The sequence below is a fragment of the Paramormyrops kingsleyae genome, chromosome 14 (assembly GCF_048594095.1).
Source record: "Paramormyrops kingsleyae isolate MSU_618 chromosome 14, PKINGS_0.4, whole genome shotgun sequence".
Lineage (NCBI taxonomy): Eukaryota > Metazoa > Chordata > Actinopteri > Osteoglossiformes > Mormyridae > Paramormyrops > Paramormyrops kingsleyae.
Window position 1 is genome coordinate 7,484,089 of NC_132810.1, and position 27,385 is coordinate 7,511,473.

The 27,385-nt window shown below is 47.4% G+C and overlaps 1 protein-coding gene across 1 annotated transcript in view; it reads left to right on the plus strand.

The window, feature by feature from the left end:
• The first annotated feature begins 376 nt into the window (after positions 1-376).
• Positions 377-27,385, plus strand: part of LOC111838878 (pleckstrin homology domain-containing family G member 3) — a 54,297-nt gene continuing 27,288 nt past the window's right edge. The window contains exons 1-2 of the mRNA XM_023802285.2: positions 377-634; positions 12,604-12,672. Of these exons, the coding sequence (XP_023658053.2) occupies positions 12,624-12,672 (49 nt within the window). The 5' untranslated portion in view covers positions 377-634; positions 12,604-12,623. The remainder of the gene's footprint in view (positions 635-12,603; positions 12,673-27,385) is intronic.

Genomic DNA, 27,385 nt, shown 5'->3' on the forward strand with positions numbered 1-27,385 from the left:
TGATTAATTTAATAATCTACACAGGGATAATAGCTTTACACAATGCAGAGTTCCTTTATTACATGAGAAGAACAAAACGAGAAGGACAGGCAGGTATTCATTCATTCTTAAGCAAATAATAATGCTTCACTATTGACATTAATGTAACAAATCAGATTAAATATTAACCAGATGACTGTTTTGAACGGACACAGCCCAGCAGTACGTATGCTGCTCACACCACATGTTAGCTTTTCAGCTACGCTTTTCAGCTTTTTTTAAAAAATGCTATCCCTCGTATCAGAATCTCGGAAAAGACTTCCTGTTTGACCCAGCCTTTTTATTCTGAGCCGAAACCCTGGGGGGGGGACGGAGGCGTGGTGGCGGCAAGCGGACGAGGCCCGAGCTGCACGTTTAACTCACAGCGGCGAACTGGCAGCGCAACGGCGCATGCGCACGGGCCGCACCGCTCCAGCCAGTAACATCAGCCCACTGGTTCGGTTTGAGCTCCCAGCGCTGAGGCACCGAGTGAGACGCTCTGATCGGACCCGGGTCCCCTCGTATAGGTTCGGTTCTTAAGGAGCCCCAGACCAAAGTCACCGAATGTGCTCGAGATCTCACTAAAATTGAAAAGTCCGCACTATCTTTAAATTAGGTAAGTAAAAGTAACAGATCTTCTCATACTTTGTTCGCAGCCTTGTCAGTGCATTCGCTTTTTAACTTAATGTTAATAAATCATCTTAAACTGCTCGGTGTACAAAGGCTGCGCGAGCGACCGTAGCTAAACATCAGATCTTTTTTTTTTTATTAAGTATTTGTTCTTTGATGTATGGCTTTGTAAGTGTTTATATTAGAAACTGGGCGCTTCCATATAAACACAGTTTCTGAACAACTCGTCTGTTGCTTTCTTGGCTCATTTGTGATCCGTAGAAAAGTTTGACTTTCAGTCTGAACGCTCAGGTTTTCAGTTTTGCGACGTGAATCCTTTAGTCCGTTATGCCGTAAGACTCATTATTGCCTAGGTGTTGAAAAATGCCTTTGATTTCAGTATTTACTGTTACCTTGGTTTGCATAGATGTTTGCATGCAACATGTTGCGCTTTTACTTCTTCGCTGAAAATAATTTTAAAAATCGTTTGATCAGAAGTGACACGCAAAATGGGCAGGTACGTTTGTGTTTTAGCTTTATGGCTGTAAATTTGGGGGAAATCGTATTAGCAGATAAGGATTTTTTTGGATTGCTGTACCTTGCAGCCTTCTTACGGTCTTAAGTCAACAATTTTGGAAGGTGCTAAGATGACTGTGAAGGAGGGATGGCTTCTGTGGGCTGACAATAAGATTAATACATTTTTTTCCCGTATTCTCTTATCAGTGTTAAAAAAATTATCTTGCAATGATGTCATTGGTGCCATACCTGATTGTCTCTAAGCAGACCCGTAAACCAGTTACTAAGCCCCTGTGGTTTAAACATTAAACATAGATTAAATAAAATGTACCTCATTTCCAAATTAAAGATGGATGCAAAAATGGGAAATGCAAAATCAAGGACACTATGCAAATTTGTGGCTTACCTGCAGCGAGACCTTCTAGGGCCATCAGCTGGGACTTCGTGGAATCAGTAGAAGGGAACAGTAGGAGGTGTCATCCACGCCCCAGAAAACCAAAGTAATCCCAACCTGACGTGTTCTAGTGTTCACAGCTCCTGAATCCCTCCCCCCCCATACCCCCCGTGGTAATTTGCTCCTGTATAAGTGTGACACTCTGTGATCGCTCTGCCATTTGGCCACACCTACTGCAGACCGATGTTTGGTCCTGGGCTGAGCAGTTGACTGCACCTGTGGCTTGCAGCCGTGCCCATCGCGGTGCTGAGCCCTTCTTGCTAGCGACTTCCGCGCTCCAGTATTGGCCCGTTACGACATGACAGCCTCGTCAGGTGTAACTGCCGCTCCACTGGGAGCTTGGGGCGGTGCGGCAACGGCACCTATGGGAACGAGGTGCGGCCAGATGTTGCAACGATGCAGGGCGCAGGAATGTGTGACAAGGACTAGGTGACTTGTGAGTCCTGTTCACAGGAGCACAGCTGGGGAGACACCTGGGTAGTGTTTAAGTTTGGCTGGATATGTGGTGTGAATTCCTCAAAGGACCTTGGTGGGCCTCAGCCATGCCAGGGAAGCCTGGTTGGCGGGGGGCAGGGGGGAGCCTTCCTCTTCAGGCTGTACTTGTACACCGCCACGCCCTTTAACTGTTACGGTGTTTGTTGAGTTTGTGGTGTAATGTTGTGTGGCTGTATACACAACAAGGCCTTGCACGCTCACTGTGTTCATGCTCAAGTCACTTGCATTTTTTTTTCTTGCCCTCTAGTCTTAACACGCTGCCCCCTGCTGTTGTCACTCCTCTCGCACCTTAGCACAAACGCATTTCTGCCGCAGGTCAGCTGTGACCTTATAGAGGTGGGAGGTGGTGTGGTATGGTGGTGTGGGGCTTGGGGCACCTGTAACTCCGCCAGCTGCCTTTTGGTAGCGTGACGAGGGGCCTGGCCAGATTCAGGGGGGGGGGGGCTCTTGTCGCTTCCCCATTTTTTGACCCGAATATTTTGTCCTGTATGATTATCTGCTGGATTTCTGCATTGAAGGCAACAAACTTGGGAGGGGGAAATAATTGTCTGAGGCATTATGGCTAGACTTGACCCGCCAAAGAGATTTTCCTATTCTGTTGATTTGCTTGAGTTGTGTCATGCAGCGAGGATGGGGTGTGGTTTTTGGAAGGGCTGTGGGTGTTTAACTGGGAGCTGTGGCCAGCCCAGTTCCTCTCTGCGGCACGGCAAGCAGGGCCTGTGACGCAGCGTGCTGGGGGCGGGGGTGGGGGGGGGCACTTGCGCACCGTTTCCTGATTGACGGGCAGATATAGGTTACTCTGAGGGGGTGGGGATGAGCTAAGCCTTGTGTACTGCCACAGCTTATCGCTCTCCCAGTATCAGACAGCGAGAGTGCAGCTCTTCTCCGTGTCTCCTTGATGCTAGGTGGCGGGCTAGTTAGCAAAGTTTTCAGAATACCCGCAAAAATTGTTTCAGTTCAAAGTTTTATTCATCACACACAATTCGACTGAGAACAGTGTGCAGCTATGTAGCCCCAGACTCTGAACAAAAGGCACATTAGCTCGATAGATAAGACCGAGACAGGGCATAACGCAATACAAACATTAGACATTAAGTATTAATCATAAATATTTGTGCTGGCCAGCACTGGCAGTAAGTGGAGGTACTGCAAGAGTTCAAATAAGTGTGTATATATATATATATATATGTGTGTGTGTATGTGTGTATATATATATATGTGCATGTGAGGGTTAAGTCGGCTGTGGAGAATGCTGGCCTGCGGGTCCTAAACACTGCCCCCTTTCACGATCCGAATTGCCTGGAGTTAGCTGCTCTTCTTTGGCCCATCTGTGCCGTACCATCCGTTCATACAGCCCGATTTTCCTTCTCTTGGTGCAGTTGGCTTGATTTGCATTTTTTTTATTTAATTTAATTTGAACAATTTCCTTACTTGTCCCACCCACCCTCGAGACCACCGCTGATGCAGATCCTTTCAGCGAAAATCCACTGAGTCTCTGCATGAATCCAGTCTTGCTTTCCTGATGTTCTGGCATGTTCCATCTGTCCCGGGCTCCCGGGTCACCATGGCCCCGTAACCCCGAAGTAACACCACCGTGATGGACTCAACCGTAAACGCAGAAAGCAAACAAGCTGGCTTATGCTGCCCGGGTTGTGTACACTGTCAGGATTTTTTTCACTGGGCTGCTGAAATGAGTGGAATCTGTAGGGGACCCGACGGCTGCAGTGGTCATTGTAGTGGGAAAGCCATAAACCCCCCATTGTCATAGAGTGAGTCTGACAGCCCCCACTTCGGAGGATGGGGGTGGGGTAGCGCTTTCAGATGAATGTTAGCCAGGACGCTACTTTAGCGTACAGTCCAGTAACTGGCCTTCACCTTTGCGCAAGATGTGCGCACTAACTAAAATGCTTAGTTGTGAATTCGGTAAAAGATAAATAATAGTACTTGTAGTTTTCCAAAGTGAAAGTAAAATATTCCAGCAGGCAATGGGTGACCTTTTAAACAGTGGTAGGAGGTTCCCATGCAGCCAGAGCCTGCCACACCTAACCCCAGCCCCTGCAGATGTGTTCCTGGGGGGGGGGGGAGCAGAGCTTTGGCAGGCCGAGAAACGACTTTGGTCAGTGTCAGTTTCAGCTCAGCTCAACCGTGTCTGTGTTGGCCATAGGAAGAGTGTTGCAATCACTGTGCCGTAGAAAGAGGGAGCAAGAGAAGCTTTGCAGGGTCGTTCTGGTAAACATACACTCAGTGGGAGGAGAAACCATGTGGTCCTTCTGGAATAGCTGTTCTGGCCCATGTACTGTAAGGGCTATGTATCTTGTCAGCATTCCTGGAAAGCATCACATCTCCCTTTCACACCAACAAGCTTGTTGGGGTCGGGAAGTCATTTATACATCTTGTTCTTGAAAGCTCCTCTGGGATTGCTAAGCAGGCACAGACTCCTGCCATAGCTGCAGATGTATTAACTCTCCATATGATAGTTGCTTACCATCTCATGCTGGGAATCTGTTCCATTTCAGCAGCAAGCTGCTGAAGACTGGGAGCTTCTCAGCCATGAACCCACCTCCACAATGTTTGGGACGGTCACTAGGGCCACCTATGGACCAACTGTAGCCCTCGCCCTGCATTCCATCACCCTGCAGAGATCGTGCAGAGATTGACCATCGTTCGTGCCTCGATATTTTTAAACATGACGTCGTTGTCGCAAATCTTGCCAAATTCCCTCCTTCCTGGCTGACGTTAATTAGTCAGTTTGTTTGGAATGAGGATGGAGCTGTGCCTTCAGGATCTGAGGGTCACGTGGATGTTCTCCAGTGAAGCCGATGTCCCAGAAGGCGAGGTTAATAATTACACTCTTACCGACAAGGCAATTGAGGATTTAATTGTCCGGAATGCAAAGATGTGTAGTGCAGACTTGGTCTGGGTTTGATGCTCTTCATAGAATATTGATCAAAGATGGCTTTTAAAGGCCTCTCTCGTGCTTTGAAATAATGTCACGTGACCACTCCGACCAAAATAGGCCCCTTTGCGCTGATGCAGCTCTTCATGCTGTAGGTGCTTTTTCTCGTCAGACATGATCTTTAGTGTGGGAGCGCAGAGCCTTTGAGGTTGGGCGATGTGGCCAGTTGTATGAGTGAGATCTGGAAGCTCGAGGCACTTTGTTTAGAAGACTTTCCTTGAAGCGTCTCACAAGCTGATAGGTAAGCCCATCAAGGCCATCTGGAATTCCAGAGTTCTTCTGCAATGAGAGATGGAAGCGATACTAGCAACCGTGCCGTGGTCTGCGTGTCGTCTATCTCAGCAGCACCCTGCAGCGCCTGGGGCTGGAGGTGGTCTTTATCAGTCCCATCTTTTCAGCAAACTCCAAAATGTAATTGGAACCTTGGCCTTGATTTTGATGATTCCTTATTAGGTTTCCATGTGAATACAAAGGGAAGAAGGCTGAGCAGCTTATTGAAAGTGTGTGTCCTCAGCTGGCTCTAAGCGGGTGTTGAACTCTGGATCTTACTCCAAGGTTGTTGTTTTCTCCCCCCCCCCCTCCAGCTGGAAATAAGCCAAGATTCCTCTGAGTGATTTTCCTCATGCTACTCATCTTCTGAAACAAAATCCAGAAACTTCTCTCACCTATAATGTGTCCACACCTTTTGTTTACTGACTAACAAAGAGGTGGTTCTTATTGTGGGATGAGTCAAGGAGAGGAACAGGTGCTTACTGCCTTTGCTGAGACATATGGTGATTCCTTCTGAAAAAGTGATGGACTGCAGACTTGTGGAGTTCTTGCGCTCCTATTGGTTCAACCTGCAGTTTTGAAAATGTGACCTGAATTTCCTCGAAAGGGCTTCTGTTAGGTGATGTCACCATGAGGATGCATATCATCCTCTCCCAGAATCCCCTGGGCCTGGTCCAGTTGATGACTCAGGAAGGTGTGAGGAGTGGGGGGGTCGGGGGGGGGGGGGGAGGGGGGCGAGCTTGCTTTTCTTAGAAAGGAAAACTGTACAGCATGGGGGGGAGGTCCTTTGTTTTTTATTTTTAGGTCAGGCTTGTTTGCAAGATTGTTTAGAATTTGTTTTAATCTGGAGAGATGGTTTCCCAGGACAAGGAAGAGTGTGTCTGTTATGAAACTGCATTTAAATTCGATGGCATTAAAATCAGGAACTGTTCGTTTTATCCGCTGCCTTTTATATTAGGTTTCGAAAGGTTTGAAATCTTATTAAAATACTTGCTTCTTGAACTTCTGGTAGGTGTTTATGAGAAGTGACTATGGGGTGTGTAGCCAGTCTATAGCTTGTATCACATTAAAATCAGTGCTTGTTAAAACGACTTTTTGTGGAAGTGATGGATGGATTTTTCCACACGTTGGTAAATGGAAGGGGTGCATCACCCGCTCATCGCTGGCTGGTTATTTTTACTTACTACTCATTATGTCTCACTGATACCTAACGGTTTTAGCACAGCAAATAGTCTGGGTGTTTAATCCTTTGTTTGTCTTGGGGGAGTGTGATGTCTTATCAGGGAGTATAAAACTCATGGTTTCTGCCTGTGTTGGGCAATTTTCATGGCATTCCCAGTGATGTCATTTCCTGTCTGTGGTAGGTATGCTGCTTACGTCACCTACCTGAACCCTGTTGTTGCTGTTGTCCTACCTTCTCCACATCCATCTTTATTGTGATTCACATTGGATCTCCTTGTGACCAATGACTGCTTTGACTTGTGATTCAGTGACACTGGCAGGAGTGTCAGGGAGCTGTGATCCGCCTTCTCGCAGCAATGGTGAAATTCTTCAATCAGAGCCTACTTATAGCAGGCATAGGCTTCCCTGATGTCTCTGAGGATAGGTCTGCTCTTCTTATTTGTACAGCCTGTCTTGCCCGAACCCACAACATTCTGGGTGCCACTCTGTTTGGTTAAATCATTTGCTCACCCTGTCCTGAAAAAGCTGACCAAGCCAACAGGGAAATGGACTCCCTCTCCAGCACGAGACACCGGCAGAGTCGTCTTCCTGACTCTTGTCAGTTTGCTGTCAAACCTCCACAACCGTTTCCAGTGGAGTGTGTCAAACTGGATGGCGTGGCGTTTGGCGCGGCTCACGGCCAGGCCTGCGTCCTCAGCTGCGGGGTGAGAACACTCCTCTTTAGGGCTGTCTCAACTCGCACATAAATCAGAATGTTAGCGGTGAAATAAAGTACAAATTGTTCAGTCAATCTAGCCTGATTCTCTCTCTCTCTCTCTCTCTCTCTCTCAAGCTCCCCCTTTTATCTCCCATGTCCCGGGTGCATCCATTCTCATCCTTCTCTTTTTTCCCCCTCAAATTTATTGCTTCATCTTTCCACTGTCAGTTAGAACTGCCAACAAGGAAATGGTCGATGCTGAGCCGGGCCAGATCCAGTTGGAAAGTGGCTCTGTGCTGAATATGTATTTTTTTGCTTTCCTGGTGATGTGCTTGTTCAAAGACAAAGTAATGTTGTCAGTGAAACTGAAACCTTACGATTGGCTGGAGTGTCACTGGGTCAGAGATCGTATCACTCTCTAATGAGTGATTATCTGATTTGCTTTTTCTTCATAATCTCATGTTGGTTATGCAATCAGTCTTCGAAATAGTAGTGTGGTCACAGACGTCTTAATTTGGCACATTTTTTGGATTTGTTTTTTAGTCAGTGGTACCTGACCTTCTACATTCGACACAGCTATGTCCTGCAGTCTGAAGACGGTTTCCCATGGCGACCGAGTGGGACGCGATGGGTGCTTGGGCCCTGCTGTTTGATGTTCTCCTGTGCTGACCTGGTGGGCTTGCAGTGGTGGTGACCCACTGTGACAGGTTGAGGTTTTGCAGTTGAGTGTTCCTGCTCACACTGACTGCGCTCGTGTAAATGCATGCATGCAAACTCCCATTTGTAACAGGACCTGATTTATAAGCGCAAATCAACGCGCGGCCCCCCCCCAGTGTGTGTCGTATTGTCCATTGTACGTGGTACGCGCGCGTGCTAGGCGTCGAGAGGTAGCGTACGACCACCCGCTAGACGACACTGGAGCCCTTTGTGTCTCAGCTGCGCCTTTGGCCAAAGCTGGATTCGTTCGGTCTTGTTTGTTTACTGCAGTTGCCCAGCGATGTCACTTGGATCCTCTGGTTTGGCTCCGCCTCTCAGTGTTTAAGCAACTGGCTCATGAGGACTGAGGCTGCCCCAGACCAGTGGTCCCCCCCTTAGGGCCCTTGCTGCACTCTCTTCACACCATAGACGTGTAGGAGCCCCACCCCCGAGGGCCTGAACGTGCCATGGTCCAAATAACAGGAGATAACCGATCTGTCTCCTTCCTGAGTTTGGGTTGCAAGTAGAACCCTCTCAGATCATGCCAGAACCTGCTGAACCGGTTCTGCTATGCACCACGGTAGGGGTGGGCGGTACACCGGTGTATGGAGTTGCACTATACCGATAACACCGCGAGACATCTACAGCCTAATTATACGACAGCCTATATAGAAAAAAGAAAGCATTTCATTGAAATCGTTGAAATCTGCGTTTTTCTGTGATTTTTCTATCACGCACCCTGAAGCAAATTAACGAATTCAAAATAAATAGACTTTGTGTAATTATACACATTAAACAAATCAACCTGGTTACATACATATTCGCTAAATCAACATATATAGGCACCGCAGCCTTCATGTAAGGTGTGTGGCAAAAGCCACGACTCCTCAATTAACACTAGAACCTCCGTTTCCCATGTTAAACTCCTTTAACCGCCAAGCAAGACGTACTTCGGCGCATGTAGCAGTTTTGTTTGCGCTAATGTGCCATTAGTGTTAATAAACAGCAGCGGATCAAACACCTGCAACCAAAAAGCTGTAATGTTCCTAACAGAATGGGGCTGCTCTGTCCTGAAATTGTACACCTGAAGTTTTCAAATGCAGTATATATTTTATGGACAGTTTATTTGTGACTTCATGTTTGTCAAAGTTTGCGTTATTTAACAACTGTATAAAGTTATTTTTTATACAATATACAAATCAGCTCAGGTGAAAGAATTAAAAAAACATACATTTTCACACATCTGGCGTGACACTCACGCTTTCAGACTCACACTCACGCAAGAAATCTTACAGCAAATCTATATTATTCCATTATAAACCTAAAATTAGCTATGTAAAAAGCGCAGGGGTAGTTTGCAAACCCTACAGACTATTTACAAGGTAATAAAACCGCTACACACATGTGAATGCGTGTGCATGCGTGTGCAGACTTGTCTTGAACTGGAAATCTCACTCCAGCCAGATGAATATACCGTGAATATCGTGAAAAGTACCGTGATGATGATCTTAGGTCATATCGCCCACCCCTGCACCACGGTGTGATGAAGGACTTGTGGATGTGTGGAATCAATTGCTACTGTGATGGATCAGGACAGGAACATTTGAAGCGTAATATGTGCTGGTTATGAACGTGAAGGGGGTGGAGTCTCAGAGCTGCCATGTGTGGGCCGTGTTCCTGTATCAGTGTGACGTCTGATTGGGCCCCATGTGTTTTATTCAGTGATCAAAAGAGAGATTTGTGATGTACAGCAGTGTTTCTCAAACTTTGTCGGGGGGGGGTCCCTGAAGTCAGGGAATTTGGGAGAGAGCAAAAAACGTGAACCCAAGGACTGGTTAGAGAAACACTGATGCTGAGTGACCAACGCATCCCTGTGTAGTTGCTTTACGGAGATCTGCAGAAGAAATGGGTCCACCTACTGGCAGGATTAGGTGGTGCAGCCTGAGCTGTCGACTGTTAGCTGAGGAGCTGGTCCGTAAAAGACAGTCGAGATGGTAGCTAAAACTGACAATCGGCAACATGCGCACATTTTTATTGGGTTTCATTTTAATGGACCGGGTCGGAGAGCTAACTCCTGGATCGCTTTCAAATGGCAGAGTAGGGTGGTCCAGCACCCTGACTGGTCTATCCATCCGTGAGCTGATAATGGACTGATGGCCTCCGGACGGTTTGTGACAGTTTATTTTTGTAGTGGGTTCAGCATGGGTGACCGGTGGACACCCAGTGTCCCCTGTCCCCGGTTAATGGCCTCGCAGAGTGAAGGGGGGGGGGGTCGAGGAAGCAGGCAGGAAGTGGCTGCGCGGTGATTAAAACTGAGCGGAAACGGGACACAAAGGAACAAGCGAAAGGGCTCGGCTGGGAGAGTGCGGTCAGACCGCGGACTCGGCCTGGCTTTGCCTTTGGCAGACAGCCCTCAGCCTTTCAGTCAGCTGGGAGGGGTGGTCTCTGCACCCAATTTGAGTTTTACAGCCTGTGAGGAAACAGGATGCAAAATAGCTTGGGGTTCCCCTCCCTCTGCTCCCCTCATCAATCTTCTGGGGGGGCGGCTTAAGTGTCGCTGACTGACCCCTGACAGGTCTGCTGTTTCTTCACTACATCACGGCACTCAGATTCCCGCTGTGATTGGGGGCGCCCTTCCGTGTTCTGGGAGCGTGACGCGTGAGGAACTCTCAGGAACACTCAGGAACTCTCAGGAACACTCAGGAACTCTCAGGAACACTCAGGAACTCTCAGGAACACTTGGACCTGGAAGCTCGGTGCGGATGACTCCGCTGGCTGCAAAACGGTGCGATTTGATGTGCTCATCTTCCTCCTGCTCCTCCTCCTCCTCGGGCATGAGATGGTGGGAGTGTCTGATACAGGGGCAGACAGACAGGGTTGCACACTCGGGCCTGTAATGTAAGGCCCCTGGTCGTTTGGAATCAGGAATAGCCATAGTATGCCCACACCCCCCCCCCCCTGTCTTACCCAGGCCTGAGAATGGTTGTACTTCAGTTTGTGTTACGGAGTTCATTTGGTTCCTTGAAGTTCATTCTGGGGTACCTCAGTGATGGCGTGTGTGTGTGTGTGTGTGTGTGTGTGTGATAGACATGAAGAGGCACACAGAGGGGCCTTGCAAATACATATTTTGTGGTACATACATGTTTTCTTCATTCAGAATTTAGTTATCAGTTGTCATTGTTGACACACCACAGCACACAGTGCTCACCAACAAAATGTGTCCTCTGCATTTAACCCATATGTGACATCGTGACATAGCAGGGGGCAGCTAATTCAGCATCCGGGGAGCAGTGCTTGGGGGCGGTACCTTACTCGGGGTACCTCAGTGGTGCCTTGCTGGTCATCGGATTCGAACCTGCAATCTTTCAATTACAAGTGCGCTTCCCTAACCATTAAACCACCACTGCCCATGTTGTCATACTGAAATACTTGTAGCGTTATACAACCGGGAAAATATAAAGATAAGCTTCAAGCTGCTTAAAAAATAATCCTCTTGTAAGGTATATGTTCTGTATTTATTGATTGTAGAATAGAAAAAATGTTTTATAGAAATTGTGTGAGTTTAAATGCCAGGGGAGTGTGTGTGTGGGAGAGAGAGAAAAAGAAAGAGAAAGAAGGAACGAAAGAGAGAGAGTTATAACTAATCCTAAATATATTGACTTTCAAATAAATTCAATCTCAGCAGCACCATCGCTAACCATCTGCTCGCCAAGACATTTATCTGGGGAGAAGGTTTCATAACTAGCTGGTCAGCTGGCTGCAACAGACTCATCACTTTAGTTATTTTAACCCTATTTTTGAATGTTAGCTAATATGGAAACTTTTCTGAAATTGCAGTTAGCTGTAGAATGCCTTTGCAGCAGAATCACAGCTGGAAACGCCCTAATGCTGAACCTCAGGTATCCTACCTGCTGGTTTCTTCTTATGAAAACACGACTACAGCTTTCTCAGGCCGTACATTTATTCTCTTGGCCCTGATTGCACCTGTAGTACCAGCACATTTGACGAGTTTCGAGAAATTACTTACCATGCTTTCTAGCAAATCTAATGAACTGCAGAACACGTACCCATTACTTGCTGTTTCTTTCTGGTTGGGAGATCATGAGAAGGATAGTAGTGATGTTGAAAGCTTGAGTAGGCTAGAATTAACAGTTGGGTAATTGGAAGATTTACCTTTATGTGAGTGTTGGGGGTGATTTTTATCATTTATGTGCAGCCCATGCCAACGTGAGCCCTAAAGCCTAGTTCATACTAGTGTGTACAGTCTTGGGTGTGGACTCTTGTGCACATATGCGAGCATACAGCATGTGTACAGCAGTGATATTCCACCAGACCTGCAGGGGGCAGGCGTTGTCTTGGTCTGAATGAATTCTCTTCTTTGCCCAGTGTTTTGTCGATTTTCTTCTGACTGTGATTTACTTGATTTGTGCGCCGTACAATGTCTTTGTGCTTCTGTGTTATATATGTGCTTCAGAGTTACATATGTGTGAGAATCTCCGTACGTCCTCACGCAGCTGCTCATCGAAAGAGTCCACACTACAACAACTCTTCTCGTCCTCTTTATTCATTGACCTTTGGATGTCAGTGCTGCCTCCTGACTAGACCCAAGCTTGCTTTGCATTATGGGACAAGCCGGCTATGATGTGGTTTTTCTGTAGCTCCACTGCTCCTCAGGTTCTGAACCTGACTCTGGTCCCATTTTTCTTACAGCTCCTGAGGCCCCCAGTGCCATGCCTGAGGGATCCCACTCCGCTCTATATGAGCTTCCCATGGGTGAAGGTGAGTTGTGCGATTGCCACGGCTTCTCCCAAGCAGTTCCATCTTTGTGGGTGTGGCTTACATGCAGCATTAAAGAGCCCCTGTCCCCTATTTTGTGCTCATTCTCCGTATGGTTTCTGGAAGCAGTGGAGATTAGACAGCTGTGGCAGTGAAGACAATTTCTTCGGTTTGTTTTTAATTTACATTGGGCGGTATACTGGTACACAACTTTTTTGTTGACGTGAACACTTGCTGCCGTGGTAAGGGTGAACTTCAAAAATATACATATATCGTGAAATATTGCAAAACTGCCAGAATCTTAAAAAAAATACCTTGATATAAATTTTTGGTCATACTGCTCAGCGCTAATTTAAATGTACTTTTATTTTGCTGCTTGTTCTGTTGTTGAAAGTGTCAGAAGAAGCATCTGAGAGGTAAAGCTAGCAGCTCAAAGGATGATAAATGTCTTATGCCTCATTTTACTGTATTTCTATGTGCATGGACAATGTGCATTAATCTCGACCAAGATGGCGGCGCTCACACACGCAGCGGCTCAGTGCTCCAAAAAATTTTGTTGGACTTCGGTACAATGACAATAAAGTCTGTCTATGTATCTACAAGCAGTGGATTTTGGGGCAAATCCAAGCCGTTTTGTGGATCTATCCGTTCAGATAAACCCTGAGTGGCTCTGGAGCAGGGTTTAAACGGACTTATCGTTTACCCTGAATGGTTAGGCACCTGGAATGTGGGCTCCGTGAGTGCGGCTTAGTCAACGGTATCCAGGTGGGCTTTGGGTCAGTGTCTGACCCCCCTAACCTGGAATGGGGGGGGTTCGAACGCAACACGTAGCCAGAACAGATCCCGTAGCCTGTCAGTGATCTATGGTCTCGACCTGGAGGGCCACCCCCCCCCCCCCACACACGGCAACACTGCCCAAGTTTATGCAACTGAATCCTCTCAGCCAGCAAGTTCCAGGCGAGCGTAGAAGGCCGTCTGGTGGGTGTCGACTCGGGAAAGCTGCCCGAGGTATCCAGAAAGGGGGTGGGCACAGACTTGCACTTCCATTCATGTGGGAATGTCAGGCTCGAGGGGTACGTGGGTGTTGCCAGGCGCTCGGAGGCGCGCCCATCCAGGGCCGCCGGCCTGCAGAGGAGGCGTCTCAGCGGTGCGTGTGGCAGTATTTACGCTGCGTCCCCATCCGCCCCCCCCCCCCCCCTCTTGGCCCACGCCGGCTGCGTGAGCTCATGCTCTCGCACAAGAATGCCAATATGTCAATGGTTTCCTTTCTCTCACAGGCTCAGCCTCCTCCACCCCCCCCCCCCCCCCCAGCCACGGCTGCCAAAGGAGGCCGAAAGGATTGGGGAGGGGAGCAAGAGGGGGGGGACCCCAGGCTTTTTTTTTGCATCCCGTTTCCTCACAGGCTGTAAAACTCAGAAGGGGGTGCAGAGTCCATCTGAAACATCGTTAAACACGCTCTACTCACCAGGATAAGCAGAGGACCGCCTCCAAACCCCCCCCCCCCTTACAAAAACTGGGCTTTGAGGAGCCTCACAGGAGGGTGGGTGGCCATGAAGAGCTGTTAGCGAGGAAGGGGAAGTGGCAGTCAGTGCTGGCCGGTGCTGGTGCATTATGGGTTTGCACGGTGAACAGTAGGAGGACTGCAGGATCCGAAGACATTTCGGGGCTCCATGCGAAGGTAAATACAGGCCGGATGGGGGCAGGGGCCAGGGGGGGTACTGTCACTGCTGAAAGTGCCACTTGTGCTGGCAGTGTACTGTGTAGCCGTGAGCTTGTCCGACGTAGCAGTAGCTGGACTCATTGTGAATGTGTGTGTATTCATTCAGAGAATCCCGTTTGATAACCTGCGATAGGATCGTCTTCTGTTTTAATGAGTTCAGCTTCAGCTTGTTGGTGAAGTGCTCCTGAAATTGTTTGTGTGGGACACATCGCTAAAATGAGAAGGGACCCGCCTGGACTATTGTCCCGCGGTGGTGAGAGTGGCAAGTAAGACGGCCGCTTCGCAGTCGCCACTGACTCAGACCAAGCCGCCGCTCTGAGCGATCGTGAGGCCGCGACGGAAACGGCATTTCCGCAACCGCGATGTCTCGCCTGCGTCCCTCAGAAGGGGCTCTCGGAGGCTGCTCAGCCGTGAGATGAGCGTGTTTACTTTGCCGTCCTCAGTTGTCATGTTGGCTCTCCTGTAGCGTGACTCGGTCTTCGCTGCATTTCAGCATCATGTAAGCCATGGTGGAGCTTCGACCGCGGGAGCAAGTTTGATCCTCCCTGACCAATCAGAATGTCACTTCATCCCCATCCCCCCCTCCGTTAAACTTACAGGGTTGTTTGTATCTCCATGGAAACAGCATGGCGAGCAATTCCTGCGGAGGGGAAGGGAGGGCATGGACAAACACAGTGCCAGGATGAAGCCCACCCTAGGCTGTGGCCCTCCTTTCTCTGGTGGGTGTTGGAATTTCCCTTTGCTTGCAGAAACTGGGCATGGTGGTGGGGGGTGAGGCTCAGACAGGAAGGGGCCTGAGCACTCTACAGAAGAACCACAGCTGCTCCAGGTCCAGCTTTCTGGCACGGATGAGAAGCAAATGCCACGAAATTTCCTAATGTTAACCCCTCGGCGCTGAGATGCTAACGGGTCGTGGTGGCATTCCTGTGGCAGCCGAGCCGCACCTGGGTCTTGGGGGGGCAGGGGGGGGGCTTTAAACCACTTGGCCTTGTTTGCTCGCCAGCATGCTTAAATCACCCTGCGGTGTGTGTCTGGAAAAGGTTCTGTGACTGTGGTTTTCTCAGAAATTGCTGCCTTTCTCCTCTGCACCTTAGATGTACGATAAGTCTGTTGAGATCCGCTGAGTGTCAGCTCTCTCTCCCCGTCTCTTGTCTCTTCTGGTCTCTTCTCTTCTTGTCATGTTCTTCGCACGCTCCGTTGTAGACTCCCTCTGTTACAGCATCGTTTCTCTACATCGGGAAGCAGTAATCCCCAGTTACTGCAACACCTTTTTGGTGGAAACGATTTATTGCCGGATTGAACAGATGGAGATTACCGTTTTCTGTGGTCGTCATGTAAGGCAAATGTTTTCCTGAGGTGCATGTTTTTCTTCCCCCAGCCAATTGCATCAATCAAATATACCTTCAGACCTAACACATCCCAGAACTGCCCCTGTTCTTAAATAGAAGCTGGTGGCCTTGACTGATTCAGTCTGTTTGGCTTGGGCTGTTACACCCTTCACTTGGTTAACGAAGCCCCCATCTGATATAACATTGAAAAGCCGCTTCTTCACAGACAGGTTCCGTAACGAGTCTGGCATATGTCCGTTTAGTCTGTAGTGCTTTGAAAGAGTCACACACGGTGCACGGTGATTCACTAAATCTTCTCCGGGTCACTATCTTGGTGTATCCAGATATGTGGACTTTCCTTTGGCTGCCTTGAAGAAAGACTCGTTCTGGTTTGAGCATGAGGTCAGTAGCTCCTTCTGTTACCTGCATCTGTCTGAGTGACCCTCAGTCCCACCGGTCACGTGTTTGCCGTCTTCTGAGGGCTGTCAGCTCCCCACCATGTGACCTTCTGCACTCGTCCCTATAAACCGCACTGAAGGCTGGGCAAGTGAAACTCCAGCTTGGCTCCTCTGGGAGCGGACGCTTTCCCACATGGCTCTATTGTATTTTGTTGTTTCTTTCAGCTCGGCTACTGTTTGTCTCTGTGAGTTCTCCCTAAGGAGTTGGCCGATACGTAGGCGAGTCCTGCAACGCCCTGTGTTGAAGGTTCCAGTTCATGCTGGCTTAGCTGGCGGTGGTTGCTGTATTGGCAGGTGCAACACATGGATGCATGGAGGATCGTGCATAGCAGGCATGTTCCTCTGAAATATCCCAGGGCAGAGATGTGGTTCCTTACATTCATAGATTCATTAGATTCTTTCAAAATCGCTGCCGGTTGAATTACACTTCCGCACTGTGGAACTTAGCCTGGTAACCGGTCACATGGGTCTTGTTGTGGACAGACAGTTTGATATTCCCGCCGTCTGTCATCTGATTGTGGATCTGCTTGCTAGATTTTCTTCCCCAGTAGCCTGAACCCCGTAGGCTCATCAACTCAACTGCAGCTGGGCACAGAGGGGTTTGCGAGCTGTCAGGCTGGGTCATAGATCACAGGAGTTTGCTCAAAAGAGTCAATGAGGTGTGATTTCTGGTTGTTAAATCTGATTAGCATGTATGCAATTGAGTTGAACTGGGTGAATAAACGACTGAACCTACCAATAGGATTTACTGCAGCTTCTGTGTGAGCTCCTCTGTGGTTCTCCAAACCACATTGCTCATGGGCATTCTTCTGGTCTTGCCAGTGACCCTGGATGAACTTCCACTTGAGTAAAGACAGGAAGTTGGCATGACGGTAAATCAAACTTAGAAACAGAGCGGGCTCTGTTTGATGCATCTTCCTGTTGTACCGAGAAATCCAGTGGATTACTGAAACAGAAACTTGTTTTTAGGCTTAACTTTAAACATACATTTATTAGTATAAAGGCTGGGTTTTCCCCTCATGTTTGCCAGCATGAAGAGCAAACAAGTGTTTTAAAAATACTTCGGTCTCCTCCAATACTATGCATGCTGATCATTTGATTTGGTGTCTGTCTGTTGCAGGGTTCTGTGTTTGGAGTTGAAAGTAGTATTTATTTTTTTTTCCCCCACAGACTATTATCAGTTTTGCTCACGCCGGCACAGTGCACTGATGATGAAACATGACACATTCAAAGATGTAGCGGTCGATGGTTGGTTATTTTAAAAAAAACCACAAAAGACAGGGTTGCTATCTTTGGTCAGCTGGCTGGCGTGAGATTTTCAATTCGAGAGAAGTCTGTAGGTATGCAATAGTTTCATTACCTATTAAATAGTCTGTAGGGTTTGCAAAGTACCCCAACGCTTATGATCTAGCTAATTTTATGTTTATAATGGAATAAGATAGATTTGCTGTAAGATTTCTTGCGTGAGTGTGAGAGTCTGAAAGTGTGAGTGTCACGCCAGATGCATGAGAGCTAGTAAGAGTCCATCTACAGTCGGAGCTCCTGTTCTGTCCCTTACGAATAATATTCTAGGCTAGTGATCAACAGCATGTATGAGTCAACTGATTGAAGAAATGTAATGGAAATAGATTTGGCGTGAGATTTCTTGCGTGAGCGTGTAAGAGTGAGATTGTAAGTGCGAGTGTCACACCAGATGCGTGAGAGTTGGTGACCCTGGAGAGAACGGAGGCTGGTGGAGAGGGAGAGCGAGAGAGAGGGGTCCCAACTCTGACACTGCGGACGATGAGAGTGCAGGTACAGGTAAGGGAGGACTGGCTGAGAAGGGGAAGGAAAAAATGCACCACTTACGACAACAGTGGCTCTCGCTACCGTGGTTATGGTACGAGGGGGGTGCTATGCTGTGTGTGTACAAAAAAAAGGGTGCAACCAAATCATGTTATGGTGCGACTAACTGAGAAAGCTGGTAGCACTAGTGCGACCAGTGGAAAAGTTAGTCTGGAGCCCTGTTATGGATGAAAGATAAAAAGGTATCATAATAGGGACAAATTTGCTGTACTGCATCGCGGGCCTCTAGTCCGAAGGACCCTCGTGGAAGATATTCGGCTGCAGGTGAAAGCACTGTTTGGGGGGAGGGGGGCAGTGGCCCTCGTCAGACAAGCTGGTGTCCCGCCAGTTGCCGGAGATGGGAAGGAAGGCCTTCGGAAGGCAGGCCTTCGGGCGATTCCTCTCACTGAACTTGAGCAGACTGTGACTAAAAGTAGCCACTGAGCTGAGGCAGGTTTTTCATTCAGACGTGGAGGAACTCATGATTTCTCGTTTGTCCTGGAGGAAGTTTCTGACATCACACAGGTACACTTACTGATTAATGTGAGCCCTGGGTCTCTGGGAGGGGAAATTTAAAACGGCGACTGAGCGGCAGCTGCTGGAAGTGCAGATCCGTGAAGAATGTGGTGAGCTTTCCGGCTTCTCATGCGGCTCCTTGGGCTTTCCAGTTTTTTGGAAATACCCGGTGGCCCCAAGGAGACAGTAAGACATCTACTGTATCTCCAGATAACTAGAAGGGTTTGAACTTCAGGCGATGCCACACAGGAGCAAAGCTAAGGTCTCTTATTTTGAAATGTAGGTGAATCCCGTGGTGTCTGTGCACTGCAATTACATCTGGGAAGACTATTCATTTTATATTAACTGGATTCACTCTGCAATTTGTGCAAGGTTTCCGTGATGATTTGGAGTTAATTGCGCTTGCTTTGAGGTGAGTATTCATCAACGGTATGCAAAGGAGAAACTAGCATTAGAGTAAAGCTGTATCATTTCCTCAACATATTCTAGTTTTGGTTTTCTTCCTAAGGGGAAACACACTGAATGGTGTCCGCTTTACCTAGAAATGTTATGGAATGATCTGAGACTGTAGGCATTCAGATTCAGTTTCAGTCTGAGATTACTTGTATTATGAAGGAAGCAGGCCTTCGTTCCCAACACCCCCAGCCCCCGGCAACAGACTGTCTGTTCAGTGAAAACTAGAAGGGAATTCCAAGCTGGACCATGTCTCTGTCAGATGACAGATAGTGTAAACAGCAAGGTCTTCAAAGCTCGTCATGTCCTGCAGTGCTGTCGCGAGGGGGCTGCCGGTTCGTGAATCCCGCCAGGGAGAGGATCTGTGGTGTAGACCACATAGCCACTCTTCTGGCTTCCAGGCACGATTCCCGAATGAAGCCCTGTATGTCCCCCTGCCTTCTCCTGGGAGCTCATGTGCTCGTCTGCCAGTCGCCCCCAGAGCTGACCATCCATGCACGAATGTTGTGGGGCATTAGCGCGCATTAGCGCGCATTAGAGAGAGAGTGCCAGACACAGAGGATAACCAGGGTGGATCTCCTGTGTGATCCTGCAGGTGGCCAGCATGTGGCCTCTCTGCATCCATAGTATAGGAACCACCCACTAAGGACCTAGTCTACCTGAACGCCAACAGCCCTCGTGTGGAAGTTAACAAACGTTTAGGTGGGCATGTAAGCTCCTTGGGGGGGGGGGGGGTTCGGTAAATGGATTAAGTGGATTAGGTCAGAGAGACAGAGGTGAATGGACAGTTCTTAAGCCTCCTCCCCCTCTGCAGGGGATGATGGTGACTGGCTGCAGCAGATTAGGCTCAGTGGGAGGTAAAGGCTTCCAGGCTTATCCCTTTGATCTTAACGTTGAAGTCTTTCCTGAGGGTGCCTCGAAATAATCAGTGTTTCGCTTTCCTGTAGCTCCGTTGTCCCGGCGTCACCTTTAAACGCAGATAACCTTGGGAGAGGAGCGTTGCGTGTCAGGCGTGTTCGAATGTTTCAATGGCGGCTTTGTGACGGGCACGCGCGCAGAGTGCTTTGTATAACGGCTCATCTCACTTTCGATAAACGGCAAAGCAGGAGGCCTGTGCGTGTGAGCCTCATCTGCCTTCTGTGTCCCCTGATTCGATTAGGAACGCACCCTGTAAGTCTGGATATACTGTAGTCTTGCATTCACCCAGAATTTTGGTTCTTTGCCAGTTTTGCGAAAGCTGGCTGATATGGAAAGACCAGGAAAGAATGTAAACTTGGGAGCTGGCAGCAGATTGATAGGCTGGGATTGGATGGCTCTGCAGGCTGGTTCCTGTGCCTGTGAACCTGGCTTTCAGCACCCACCCACAGGCTCCCTGGGGCAAAAGCAGCACATTTGCCCTATTAGGCCTTGTAGAGTCGCTCTGTAGGTTTGCCCAGATGGAGGGCGGGCCTTGATGGGAGGGGGGCGGGGACTGCAGTTTCTGATCTGGCTAAGTCCACCCTAATTGGATAGGAGTCTTAACCCCCCATCCAATCTCCTGAATGGGCTGTCAGGAGGTCGTCCAGCAAGGGCAACAGGTGTGCTGAGCTGAGGGCAGACCTGCGGACGGAGTGGACTGCCCGTTAAAAAGCATTTCTCAAATTCCCGACTGGAAAGTGATGGGAGTATTTCTGAGGAAGCCTTTCTAGAGGTCTGTTCCAAATGTATTTTCATTTTCTGGTCTCTGTTCTGCGTTTTATTTCAAGTTTGAATGTTGTGTGCAACTCGAGAGCAGGCATATTTAAAGTTTTAGTCATATTGGGAGAACCAGCCAAATGAGTTTGGTCAAATATGCAGTTGTTTGTAATTTATATGAATGTTTAGAGTTATGTTTAAAAATATGGACCTTTGTATATGAAGTTTTTACTTTTCGTTTCTCTTGGACTAGTGAAAAGGGGTCACTTTGGAGGAATCATTTCGGGATAGTAAGTTTCCCGTTTCCTTGTTTTACTGCAATCCACCAGTTTGGGAATGCTGCTGATATTTGTGGGTTTCCAGTTTAAACAACGTGTTTTTCCACTTTAAGATGAACCCGAGCCTCTCGCTGATAGCCAGTGGGCCACGGTCTGAGGTAATTGCTGTTAAGCTGGGTGCTGAATCACTTTTGGGCAGCCACACTTGTAAATGTCACTTGTAAATGTCTAGGTGACTTCCTGTTAACCTTTCCGTCATGGCAGCATCCAAAAGAAGGTAACAGGTTAATGAAGCTGGAGGTAACAAAATGCATTCCAGAGAGGCTGAAAAAGTCAGTGTGACACCCTATAATCTGCGTCTCAATGACGTGCATCAGTTGTTCGCTTGTGATCGCTTTATCTTATGAGAAGGACTCAGTCACTGAGGTGCGATACCATCCTGGGAAGAGAAATTACTATTTTGCCATCAGGAATTAGTTATTTTCTCATTTTTCCAAATGCTGTTCCGGGTTCTCCGAATCCAGGGTCCGTCGTATCGACTCTGGAGCTTCCGTGACCCCAACCCCTGTCACGGAGGTCAGGTCCCCAGCCCGGCCTGCAATCTGCCATAGGACCTCGCAGCAAGGCCGTGCTATCGGCGTTTCCTAAGGCCGCGCTGCCGGTAATTGTTCCGGATGGGTTTTCATTTGCCGAGTCTCTCCGCAAATATGCAGCCCTGCAGCTGCGGCGCGCGAGCCTGGGTGTTCCCCACCACGGCCATGCCAGAGCTTAGACAAGGGGCCGCATTCATGTGAGACGGAGCCGCCTCACAATGTGGCGTTTTTACACAAATGGTTCAGTAATCACCTTTATTCCTCAGCAGTGATGTGGTTGGATGATACTGCTTTTACTGGACCTGGAATGGGTTCCTACACCGGCTTGGCTGCCTGCCCTGCACCCCCCCCCCATCCCTGATTGCCTGCCCTGCGCCCCCCCCCCCCCCCCGTCCCTGATGGCTGCTCCTTCCTGTACAACTGGTCCAGTATTGGTACTAAAATTTCAAAGTTACCTTATACGATTCTGCTAATGAAAAGGTGAGGACTAGATAAAGAGCACTGAGACATTTTGATCACAGAATGGATGATAAATGTTTTTAATTTGTAGCCCGTATGTCTTCCCAGAATAATCGGACAGAAGCACTCAGGTCATCAAGTGATTTTTTTTTTGTCTGCTCAATAAAACATTTTGGACAAAAACATTTGGATAGAATGCTGAGGGAGGAACCTGTAAGTGGAAGGTGCTTCAGTTTTTGGCACGGCCCTCCTGGGAGTAGGACCAAGCCTGCCCCCGCTAACATCTGGCATGTTATCTTTGACTATTTAAGGCAGCACCGCTGCCCCCCCCCCCCCCCCCCCCCCCCCCCCGCAGCCTGTTATTATCACAGCACTGCAGCAGCACGAGCATCTCAGTGCCAGCGCTACAGCCAGGCGTGGGCCCCGCTCTCCGTCTTTAACTCCCAACTATTTTGGTCATTTTTGTGGAACTCGCAGCGTGGCCTTCCTCGTCATCTGGAAGGTTCCGTGTCTGCTGACAGGTACTCTCGATATCTTTGAGATTTGTTCTGATTCCTCAGGAAGCCGGCCCTAAGGGGACGCCTACGGAGACCTGCTTTCTGTCACTGGAGGTTGGAAGCTCACAGGGCTTGTAGGGGAAAGTGTCCCCTTGTTTTCTTACTCGAAAATACATCATATGGAGATGACCTGTGCCCAAAAGCCAGATGCTCCTTCCAACCCAATCATCTGGGTTTCTGACCTGGGTGGTTCAGCGGGTTAGGCCTCATTGTCTGTGGTGGGAAGGTTGCCGGGTTGAATCCCATCCGTGGCCGCATAGTCACATGTTCGTTGGGCTCTTGAGTCAGACTCTTAACCCCACAAAGCGCTCCATGAGCGCCGGATTAATGGCCTGTCCCTGCATTCGGACCCCAAAATTCACCCTCAACTCTGTGTATGTCTCATGGAGAGCAAGTGGGGGTGTTTCAAAAGCTGGGGTGTAACGGTACACAAAAATCATGGTTCGGTATGTACCTGGGTTTTGACGTCACTGTTCGGGACGTTTTCCGTAAAGCGGGGGTAAAAGAATCAAAACATAAATTGCTTCTTTTTTTCTTTATTAAACAGTGATTTACTGAACAAAGTAAGGCTGTCTTTCTTAAATAAAAAGTCTCTGTCAGTACTGCTGCAACCTACTAACTAAAACCTTCGGTACAAATACGCGTACCGTTATACTCCTAGTGAAAAGATGGGTTCCAGTGTACCTGTACATACCCATGCAAATGGCAATTAGTGTCATTTCATTATTCATGTAATATAATTTCATTTCAACTGTCACAGTTAAGGTTTTGCAAAGAATTCTGGCATTTTTTTCCTAGCTGTTTTATTTAACTTTCAGGAGTATTGCAGACTACAGACAATGCATGTGTACTGTTGAGTGAAAAAGGCATAAAATCCACTGTGAAATCTCAGGAATTCTCAGGGAAGTAACTTATGTTGAGAGTTTTGGAATGTGACTCCTAATGAACATCGAGCACCTATGCAGAATGGTCCCTTCTTCCTGCTTAGGCCTGAGTTGTAAAAGCTAGCGGGATGTCATTTTTAATAGGCAACCTGCTGTGTGGATTGACCCTTTGTCCTGTTGAATGGATGTGTGTTTTAACCACATCAAGCTCAGCCCGTTAAAAGCTTTGTGAAGAGGCTTGGGTGAAAGATCACTCTGCGCTGATTAGCTCTGAGCTTTGTGAGGCATGCTGACCTTTAACCTCTGAGAGAATGGTCTTCAGCAAAGCCCTTGGTGGACAATTGCAGCTCGTATCAGTACTTTAGAAAGAGCCGGTCAAACCGCCTGCTGGATTTTGTTGTCTTTGGCTAAAGGCGTGAACAGGCCAAACAAAAACTACGCCAGGACCTCTTTTTTTTTTGGGAAGTGCGCCTTAAGCGTACAGAGCCCTCTGTCTGGGCTCTGTAGCTCAGGTTTTGTTTTTGCTGTTCCAACACTCCGCTGATAAGCTTTTCCAGAGCACAGGGCCCTCAGTCGGCCAGTTCTGCCCCGTTCCAGTGGCACAGGTGGTGAGACTTTGAGGAGGGAGGAGATGGGAAGGGCGGTATTTACGTCTGCCAGCCTGCATCACTTTTCTGTGAGCAGCAGACAGGAATTCCAAGAATCGCAAAGAGGTTTCAGACTGACTTTGGCTGGAATCCCAGCTATTCTACCAAAGCCACACCCCTTAATAGCCTCTTGGCTCTTATCCTCCTCACAGCTAATTAAATTCCAGGTATTAGGTGACCTGGACATGAAGGCTTCCTGATGTGCAATTCCCAAACCACGTGTTTGGTGGTCAGATGGATTGGTTTTGTCGTGGTCAGGTCTGGTCTGATTGGTCAACCCTTACCCCTTTGAGTTTTCACTGACAGTCTCTGAGGCTATGCTCACACTACTAAGTTTTTATTTAACAATGCAAACTTTTGTTTTCGTTTTCACCTTTCGCCCACACTACCCTAAAGTCATCAATGCTGAAAAATGGACGTTTTTGAAAGCTCTGAAGTATGTTTTCTACTTCTGACACCCTAATTGGTCATGTGGCCCTTTCCTAATTTGATCCCGCTAGTTACAACCACTCATCTGATTGGTCACCTGGTCACATGGAATGTACATAGCAGAGATGCGCTATATCACTTGTTTTTTTTTTTCTCAACGTGATTTGATCCAGTACAAAGATTGGTATCATAGATACCCGCTATAACCTTGATTATAACATTTGCCGACAGGGAGGGGGGTGAGTGAGGAACACCAGGGGATTGATCATTCCATTTCCCTAGTGTCTGATTCTCTGAAAGTTCTTTGCTGTCCCCCCTTGGAGCTGCTTTCAATGGCACATTCCTTGTTGCTGACCTGTCTGCAACTAAATAGCACATTACACAGCATGACTGCTGCATATTTGCAGAAAAAGAAACTAATTTACGTGTCACTGTTGTGGTTTTCATCGATGCTTGCTTTTGTTTGTTTCTTATGGAAATACTTTCATAAATGATGTGAAAACGCCTGTGTGGATCGAGAGAGTTTTCGTTTGGGGAAACTCAGTTTTTATACAAAAAACGTAACAGTGTGGGTGTAGCCAGAGGACCAACTGATGCCTGTGCTATAGGGTTGCACAATTCATTGTAATAAAATAAAAAACGCAATCTCAATTCACACCTCTATGTGATCTCATTTCTAAATCACAACGGTTCTTCTGCATTGTATCACATCAGCTGGATCAAAACAAGCGCTCCTACTTTTCCCCAGACAATCTCAAGTGTCCCATACTTCTGCATTCTGTTTAAAGGGGTCTTTTCCACCACACCAGGTACCTTACTTTTGGTACTTCAAGAAAGTACCAAAAGTACGGTACTTAAAGGTGGTTTTCCTCTGGCGTTAAAAACTGGTACTGAATGATCAAAATACCAGGCGGGGTATTTTGTACTGACTTCGAAAAATTGCTGTAGTATATTATAGGGCTGTACGATGTGCAATATTAATACCAATATCGCATGTTGTTCTCATACAATTCTTACATCGCCAGTCAGATAGATTAAGATCAGGCTTTTTCTTACCTTCAATTCTGTATGGACATTATAGCGCAGGGAGTTTAGGCTTCACTAAAACATTTTTACTCTTTTAATTATTTAATTATTCCTTTTCAAGATTATCTTGCATATGTTTAAAAATCAGTTTATCAAGTTTGCCTCCACTGCTTTGCATGAACGCCATGTCATACTCTTTTTCATCCTTGCTGTTTAAATCACTCCTAGATGGTTTCTGAGAAATTTATGTTGAACTCTTTTTTTTGTTTGTTTTATAAATACTCCAATATTTATTACAACAAAATCACATTGCAATACTTAGAACTTTTCAAGTACCGTGCTGTCCTAGTATATTATACAAAATACTTTATTTCTTTTTATTCTATCCTGATCTCTGGTTCTTCCAACCAGATCACAGTTAGAGCTTGGGTCACTTCATTTGATCACACATCCATTTTTATTATTATTATTATTATTATTATTATTATTATTATTTTTACCTCGTTTATCGTTTGTTTTCTGAGTTTGCAATTGTTTTCAAGATGGTGGCTGTACTGTTTCAGAGGCAGGCTTTTTGCATAACCGATTGACAAAGAAAGCATTTCCCACCCCAAAATACTAAAGTACCAAAAAAGTACCACACTGGCACCTTTGATATGGCTCTTTTGGTTTAACCTTATTGAATAACTGAATGGCCAGTTGAGAGTTTCCTTTCTGTTGTCAGAAGTTTATATGCTGGTCCTGGATCAGTTATATGTTTGGCACAGTCATGTTTTGTTGTCTCCTTTGGCAGTTTGAGTGTGATTTAAAAAAAAAAAAAAAAAATCGTTACAGAGAATCGTGATCTCAGTTCTAAGCAAAAAAAAAACAAAAAAACAGTCGTGATTCACTTTTTTTTTCAGGATTGTGCGAGCCTTGCCTGTACTTCCGTTGGATGATGAGCCGGTCATGTTTCGAAGCGTAAAGGATCGGTAGATTGCTACGGATAGTTGTTGCAGCTAAAGTATGTGAGGATATTAATCTGTGCAGGCTTATCTGCACGTATAAATAACGCCTGAATGATGGAGCATTTCTGGTTCACTGATCTTCTGCATGGTTGCCAGTTAATTCATCCTATCTGGCTCATTATTTGGAAGCCGCCCCCCCCCCTTTGCTTGGTGGCTGCCTACTTCAAGGGCGGCCCTTTGACTTTTAGCACAGAGGCCCTTTGTCTTGCTGCAGGAGAGCACCTGAGATGTGACAGCAAGATACGCAAACGGCCTTGCAAATCAGCTGCGACGCAGACCGCATGTCTGCATGCGGAGGTGTGTCAAAGGCCTTACCTAGGCATGAGTCTGCTTTCATCTCTGCAACACAAGTAGGGGAAAGTGCTCAATTTCTTTTTGGGGGGCATGGTCTGTGTTTAAGCTGCAGAGTTATGTCTGTTTTGTGGTGCTGTGATTCCACCTCTGGCTTCTCCTGCTGTTACCCTGTCTGGGCTTGTTTCCTGGCACTTCAAAGGATGTCATCGCCTGTGGGTGTGGATGCATGGACGATGACGACAGCTGACGAGTGACAAGTTTCCAGGATTGGGGAGGGGGGAGTTAACATGAACCGAATCTTGTTTGAGGATGACTTGGTGTGATATTTAAAATATAGAGTTTGCCTTGTGTGCTCCAGCTGAGAACGGCCTACATGCCTGAAGAATTTGTGGTGGGCGAGTGACCGTAAATATGGTGCAGTTACGGAGTCTTGGCTCTGTGACATCAGCCTGACTGCCACAAAAACATGCTCTCTCTCTGACCTACTCCAGCAGTTACCTCACCCGTCACGTATATGCGATGGTAGCAGATCAATGACCAGTTTAAATGGTCCTGTAACTGCTGATGTA